This window comes from Panicum virgatum, chromosome 9K (assembly GCF_016808335.1).
Source record: "Panicum virgatum strain AP13 chromosome 9K, P.virgatum_v5, whole genome shotgun sequence".
In the NCBI taxonomy this organism is placed as follows: domain Eukaryota; kingdom Viridiplantae; phylum Streptophyta; class Magnoliopsida; order Poales; family Poaceae; genus Panicum; species Panicum virgatum.
The window spans coordinates 16,268,438-16,276,320 of NC_053144.1; the positions used below are offsets into that span (position 1 = coordinate 16,268,438).

Genomic DNA, 7,883 nt, shown 5'->3' on the forward strand with positions numbered 1-7,883 from the left:
TATGTCAGGAAAATATACCAAGTTCGTCATCAAGTCCGTTCAATCTTTGATCGCTGCTTCAATTAATCAATTGCATCACCGGAAGCCAGTGAAAAGTGTTGAACTGGTCATGACTAGTGCAATGGCACAACCAGATAGGACATGCTCCATTGACCCACTGGCTGCCTCCACTGCCTCAGAGAACTCTATAAAGGATTATTTACCTTCATTTTGATGCTACTACTATACTCCCTCCATACTCAAAATAATTGACATTTAGGACAGCGACACGGCCTTCAAAACACAACTTTGACTTCTTATTTCTCTAAAAATATTTATCAAAAAGTGATATATGTATACTTTCATAAAAGTATTTTTTAAGACAAATCTATTCATATAATTTTTTATATTTTCAAACTCAACAACCTGAGAGTTATTCATGATTTATATTCTCAAGGTTTGACTCAAACCTTGTCCAAAATGTCAATTATTTTGGGTATGGAGGAGTATGAGTTGAAATGAATTGATTGTTTGAAGGGGCAATTGAATTTTCATACAAAGTGACCGAGCCCTTGTCTTTATTGGAAGCCAATGATAAACTGCGTGACTCACACTGTGGTCTTTCTCTGTATGCATTCTTTTAGGATGCCACTAGGGCACAAACAATTAATCTGAATCTATTCTGCTACACAGTTAGCACACCTACCCCTTGCTTTATTGGTAACAATTACAGTGTTAAAAACAGAACAGTGCTTTTCTGGTGGTGGCAAAAATAACACAAATCTGAAAAAGGAAAGGGAACCTATGCTCAGTATCCATCATTCTTCAACATGGTCCCGATCTCATGCAACAATGCTTCCGCCTTCTTCTGCTTCTTCGGGTATGGCTTAGTCCATTCTTGGTACTTGTGCAAACTACCAGTAAAATCAGTGAACAGCCCATCGACACCGATCTCATTGAGCCAATATTCGTATTCGACATAAGGGTCTTGATGGAAGTTGAAGTGCAAGTATGAATTCTCATTTCTGAAAGTGTACGGATGCACCTGCAATGTTGTTATGATTTACAGCATCCGTCATCTGACGACCACATCAAGGATAATATTTATGCAATCATGGAGAAATATGCAGCTGTCGGATAAGATCAGTCACCTGAAGATTAAGAGCATGTGCTCGTGCGACGAGATCTGTCGGCTGTCCTAAATAGTTGTCCTTTGGAGGAACAATTGTGTCCTTCCACGGACCAATTCCAATAACATAGTTTCTTATGAATGCAAGATAGGCATTTGAAGTTATCTCATAGTATGACTGCGCAACAGAAACTGTTTTTAGATGAAGGCTGATAAGGTGTCACATAAGAGGAAAGATGAAAATGACGGTACTGATGATACCTGATTGGTGTCTTGAGTTGGAGTATTCGTGTCATCAATTAGCAACACTTTTGGAGAGTTTGTCATATTTGAGACATAAATGAGTGAAGTCGGAGCAAAGGATTGAATGAACAGTGGCTGCCTGAGCCAGTCTTCAGACATATATGCACCTTTATATCCATATCTCAGTAGTGTCTCGACAAACTTATCCTCAAATTTCTTTCCATTCGACCACTTGACCTGAATAATTATACCATAGTCATAATGTGGATTTTTTTGCGAAATGTCTAAACACTAATATTGTTACATTACTAATGTGAACAATTTTCTTTGGAGTCTTGGCATGTCGAAGCTACTTACATGCTGGTTGATGAAAACTGGATTTTTGATCTCAGGGTATATTCCTACTATCCTGTCCGCATAAAGCGCAATCAAGATATACTCCTCAAATGTAATAATCTGGTATTTCCCTGTAATCCAATAGGAAAGCATTATGAAAGATCTGCATTCAGGTACAGAGTGGATGGAAGTCAACTCGAAATAAACATGGCTGTCAGATACAATGAAATAAAGAAAGAAAGTGAAGGGAAAGTATACCATTGTACCGTTGGTCCCTGAAACTGAACCGTTGTTTCACCCTCAGCGATTTAAGCTCTTTAAGAGTGAAGTCCACTAGAAGCAAACATAAGTCCACAAGTCACCAGGAGATTCACATGGAACTAATCTTGAGAATCACAGCAAAGAATGTTGTTCACATACCAACAAACCATCCAGTAACTTTGGCTCCTTGGACTTCATAAGTTCTTTTCCTGTGGGCAAACTCTGTCCGGTTCACAACATCGGTTGTTGCGTCCAATGTTACATCATGAAAACAGATCAGATGTCCATCCTTTGATGCGAGTATATCAGTTTCGATGAAGTCTGCACCCTCTTCAATAGCTCTCTGCAAAAATCGATGCGTATCTCTGAATTTATATTAACATATTGAGCTTCAATCTTCAGGGAATCTCTAAGGGCAGCATTCTACTCTGGAACGATCCCAAAGATATTGCCGTGGCAAATTAAGTACTTCTTTTTAATGTATCCATTGTGCTGGTATCTCCAGCGAGATAGACCATAGTTTACTTGGGTGTTGTAAATTAGAATATTCATGTAATTGAGTTTCATGTGCCAATAAACTATATCACCACATATCCGAGCAATTTTCATTTTTTTAAGCTATGTTTGTGCAGATTCAAGGGAAATATTTTGTTTCATTCCAGAACTACTGCGAAAAGTGCAGAATCAGTACGTGAGAAAAGAATGATTTAGTTACCAGGTAGGCCGCTGCTGTTTCTTCCGGTAATTCACCATTTGAGCCCCTGTGGGCGATGTTGTAAGGTCTGAATGTTTGTAGTGGCTTCTTGTGGTTTACATCCAGCTGGCTATGGGAAGGTGCAGCTGGGTTGGCTTTGGATCCCCCAAAAAGCAGCGCGAGGACAATGATAGAGATGTGCCCTGTCAAAGATGCCATCCCTCTTCAGTAGTCAAAAGACAAGATTTTTGACACTACCGAAGCATTGAAAGATAGACGAACGAAACATGAATTTCTGGATTTTCGGTTGAGCAGAAAAAGGGAATAGGGAATGCTCCATTCTCAGGCCTATGAAATAAAAAGCAAACAAACTCTTTTGAAGAAGATGAAATACACTAACTTGGCCCCACTACCATATCTTGCCATTCGAAACATCATATCGATTTCTCAGGAAGAAATTGTACAAATATTGCCAGAATCAAATGAACTAGAGCTTATACGCGAGCAAGGAAATACATCATTTTTCCAAAAAAAAGAGGAAATATATACATCATTGAAACTCAGGGAGCAAATACTAGCTGTTGGGAGATCATTACTGAGCACTGAGAATCTGATAAGCATACACCCAACATTCAGATGAAACCGACCGAGAGGGTGGGAACGGAGAAGAGATGGAACTCACACTTGGAAGCCATGCTGCTCACGCGGCTTCTGCTCCTCCTGCTCTGCCCGGACTCGGAGCAGAGTTTACACGGCAAGGTCCTGGACCTCGAGGGTGGGAGACTCTGTTTCTGTTCGCGAGGGGGCGTCGACGAGCTTGTTATGTACTAGATGCAGAAGAGGCCTGCCTCGGAATATTCGACCCCGGAGACTGACCGGCAGGTTTGTAGCGATTTGCGACGCTGTTTCCGATCAGCTGGCTGCTTTCTGCACAAGGTGTGAAGCTGAGAGCCTAGGGGAATTAGGACAGCTCTGAAACAGATGTTGGTAACGTTGTGCAGGCTTGTGTTCGATTAAGATACTGTTGCTTGGGCTCCTAGCCACGACATCACTGCATCAGATTATTCATTCTATAGGTTTGTGATGGTAACCCAGTGGCCTGTGCAAAGGTCCTAAAAGCCAGAAGAAAATCCTTGAAGTTAAAAGGGGGAGGGAATGCAGTCATGCGCGCCGCATGTTCTTGGAAAATAGCCTGTCGTATGTGCAGTCGGCGCTGTTGTTGTCGCCGGTCAAAGCGTGATAGATCAGTATGGCCCGACGGTCCCCGGTGTCCACTCGTCAGTCCTGTTTGGCAGCTCACCGTGCTTAATGGGTTGGATTTTAATGTGGAGTATATTTAGGTGAGTTGAAATGGATTATATTAGTTAATATGGTGGGGTGGAGAAGATTCTATGAAAATACGGATTGGGTTGGGTTGAAATGTATTCTTTGTGTAGAGCCGGACCCTGAAATTAAAATCTCGCATTCACACTATAAAATTTTATCAAAATTGACCGAAATTTGTTGGAGATGACTTAGTATGACTCGCAGCTACTCTGTGCAAAGCAGTGTGACTAGACCTACATGTGGGCCCCATGTCAAGAGTCGGACCCTGAAATTAAAACCTCGCGTTCACACTATAAAATTTTATCGAAATTGACCGAAATTTGTTGGAGATGACTCAGTATGACTGACAGCTACTCTGTGCAAAGTAGTGTGGCTAGACCTACACGTGGATCCCATGTCAAGAGCCGGACCCTGGAATTAAAATCTTGCGTTCACACTATAAAATTTAATCGAAATTGGCCGAAATTTTTTGAGATGACTCAGTATAATTGGCAGCTACTCTGTGCAAAACAGTGTGACAAGATCTATATTATAATTTTTTTTGAGAAATGAGTTCTTATTGGGTTGTAATCATAGTTTGGCTAATAGTTATTACATTATGAGCTCAAATATTTGGGTTGGATTGGTGTGTGATGGTGGTGGTTTTGGTGGAGTGGGTTCATATAATTTCTCTCATGAGAATAGGGTGGTGTGAGTATAGTTTGATTTTCAATCCATTTGCAGGGTGATCGGCAGCTGGGACACTTGTGCGAGGGCATTGTAGCAGCGGTCAACGAAAGACACCACCCGGCCGTGTCATGCAAGTCGGCGTAGATGGCCCGTCCTAGACGAAGTGCTTGCTCCCTTGCTCACGAAAGAGGGAAGGCCTGATGGAGACTGCACTTCCTTCTTCTGCACACAAAAGATTCTTGCTAGCGAGCTTCTGATCTCCGCTCATATAACTACACGTAGGCTTGTGGATCCAATGAATGATTGACCAAGTTTTGGATACAATTCTGAATTTCTGGTGGTATGAACTGAGCAGCAGCATTACACGGAGAGATGCGGCATATTCTGGCGCATGTGCGTGTATGATGGGATTATCATGTGTTGACTACCTGATTTTTTAGAACGTTAAAGCTGACACGAGATAATAAAACGGCTACAGCTGGAATACACAACCTATCATCATCTAACTGATCGGCACTGGATGACTGGTGAACATCATACATGGGGAAGGTACCAGCCCTCTTGGTTCTTGCTTCCATCAATCAACAACCTGTTATTATTAATTCATCATGCAACATTCTTTACCTGTTAGTGTTAGCCCCGGGAAAATAATTTTTAGACCAAAATAACTTTCATAAGAGTATCAGGATTTCTCGGAACATCAAACTAAACTCAAAGAATCCAAGTACAAACTAAACTCAAAGAATCCAAGTACAATAACTCCATACTATGCCTCTAAACTATATAAGCCTGTTTAAATGGCCATCAGATCACCAAAGTTGCGCATCAGGAAGATGGATCCAGCAAACAGACCCGCAGCCTTTAGCAGCTTCTGTAAATACAAAACAACAAGATAGTTAGCATCCAGTGCAGTAGTTAAAAATACTCAGGGAGATCATCAACAAAAATAAGAGCAATAATTAACATGGCTTTTTTTTGTCTGTTTACCCCAACTACCTAATCCAAAATTGAATACCAAGACTTTGCATTCTGGATTCTGCTCAAACTTAAGTAAAAGATAGACTAGTAAAATGAGCACTCAACTGAGAATTCAACTGTCTACGAGATAACACAGAGTTAAAATTATTCCATCACAAGCGAGAGACACTACCACTTCCAACACCTGGGTTGCAAACTTCATGGTTTGATCCAGGCACTCAAGTTGGCAGTTGGTACAACAGTACCAACCGCCATACTAAAGAAAACATTCTTGGAGGACACAATTTGCATCAAATCAGATGAATTTGTGTGGATAAACTTCACTGCTTCAAGAGCGGGCTGTTTGGTTGCCTGGCGCCCTAGACGATGAGCCGGACCTGGCTCTATGGGAGCAAAGGGGACTTCCCAGCCTGGCTCCGCTGAAACAAAAATGAATTCCGTTTCTCACGGGCCTTGCTCACACGGCGCTGCACACACACTGGTAAGCGATTTCCATGCAATCAAGCCCAGAAACAAGGCAACCAATCAGCAGCACAATGCAGCCTAGCGCGAGCAAGACAATCAAACCAACTAAAGCTGCCTGCATGCAACAAGAAGGCTACGCTCGGCCTGGTTCGGCTTCCCAGCCAGCTGATCCCTCAACCAACCATCCCCCAAATTCAGCTGCCCGGCTCACCTAAGCGGCACCTATGAGCATGATCACCCTAGGACCTTTAGGCATAGCTTACGGCTTGTTCGGTTGGCTGGCTGAAGCTGGTTGGCTGGCTGGTTGGCAGCAGCTCCAGCCCAGCCTACTCTGTCCAGCGGTCCAGCCATCCAGTTGAACTGAGCAAAGTTACTGCTGTGTGGTGGATGAGGCCAGCCGAACGGCTGTGCGTCCACCAGCCCCGGCCGGAAGCAGCCCAGCGACTGCATACAGCCCAGCCGAACAGGGCGTTAGGCCCTAGACCATTAATAGGTTCCAGATGTCGAACATGCAATCTAAAGTGTAACTCTATCTAAAATCAAACTCAACAATTGTAAGATCAGCAAAAAAAAATTCAATATTTGATGCACACACAGAAGATGGCTATATGCTCCTATTATAGTTCTGCCCCTGCTACCTTATCCAATTCCTTTATCTTCTAAACCCAATTTTTGAACAACAAACAACAGATGGAGTATCATAAAATATACAGATAGTGATGTAAGGGCAGTATAGGAAGATATAAGTATGCATCTCATCAAAATCTAACACAAACAAACAAGAAATGAACGCTGTTTACTCATATCAGTCACATGAGAATGAACGGAGATACTAACTGGTACATTATCATCTAGAATCTCACAACCAGAAATTAAGTGTTAGCCAAAATTGTTTCGAATCCCACTAATGATAGTTCTGAAGTCTGAACATCTTTCGGCGAAGTTTCCTATATAGTATCAAGTCTGCCAGATTCTAGGCCTTGGTTGTTCTAACAAAAACACAAGAAAAGGGTAACTAGTCAAGCAAGTTACATCACAATCAACACACAACCGGTTCACAGTCTATGTTACAACCAACAGGAAGAATTAATGAAAGCAAAAATAACAAATAGTAAACAATGAGAGACTATCTCTTATAACCTTTTGCAGCAAAAAGTATAAACTGTAGCATAATTGCGGACAAACAGATGTGCATAGTAGGCTGAAAGTAAATTCTAGGCTCATCAAGAGTACAGGGAAGAGTCGGAGAGCCAAATGGCCCTGCTCAAAGCTATGAAACTTAGTGCCCAACTGGTACCAAAGAAAAAAAAAGAAAGACGAGGTAGCAAATAATAAGCTCAGGTGATTCCACACTTACAGTTGTTTTATCAATTAAATCTTTCTGTATCCACAAATTGACAAAATATTAGAAGGCAATCATTGTAATGAACCCAGAACCATGTACCATGCAAAAGTGTTGGGCCGGCATCGAAATCGCACCTAAAAATTCCATCCTAATTATCTAGTGTCTCAAAGATGAGCCGGGACTAAATGGATTCATCTATACCTTGCTGACAATTCATTGAACTTTTAGGAGGTTGGGAACAAAACACACGTACAAGAATGCCCGCCACAACTGAGACAGAAAACCTATCCGCGCAAGCAGAATGGACAGTAATCGCAGTAACTAACATCAAACACAGCAACAGTCTTCCCCCTCCGCGCATGCGAGCTACAGCGGCAGCCGCGCGGTCGAATCAAATCGCTGCAGTGGGAGATCATCACCACCAGCCCCACCTCGAACCACGCGGCAGCAAGGACTAC

General features: G+C 42.1%; 1 protein-coding gene across 1 annotated transcript; it reads right to left on the reverse strand.

Annotated features, from left to right (window-relative positions):
• Positions 1–595: 595 nt before the first annotated feature.
• LOC120650400 (glycerophosphodiester phosphodiesterase GDPD6-like) lies at positions 596–3,713 on the reverse strand. Its single transcript, XM_039927520.1, has 8 exons — positions 3,325–3,713; positions 2,664–2,845; positions 2,108–2,291; positions 1,946–2,020; positions 1,709–1,818; positions 1,370–1,588; positions 1,131–1,286; positions 596–1,024 (listed from the first exon to the last, which is right to left on the reverse strand). Exons 1-8 carry the CDS (start codon positions 3,335–3,337, stop codon positions 788–790), a joined length of 1,176 nt encoding a protein of 391 aa, XP_039783454.1. The 5' UTR covers positions 3,338–3,713; the 3' UTR covers positions 596–787.
• Between the last annotated feature and the right edge of the window lie 4,170 nt (positions 3,714–7,883).

Coding starts and splice junctions, on each gene's coding strand:
- LOC120650400 (XM_039927520.1), bottom strand. Junction 2,292..2,663: donor AAACAGCAGCGGCCTACCTG/GTAACTAAATCA, acceptor CGATTTTTGCAG/AGAGCTATTGAAGAGGGTGC. Junction 1,025..1,130: donor CACATGCTCTTAATCTTCAG/GTGACTGATCTT, acceptor ACAACATTGCAG/GTGCATCCGTACACTTTCAG.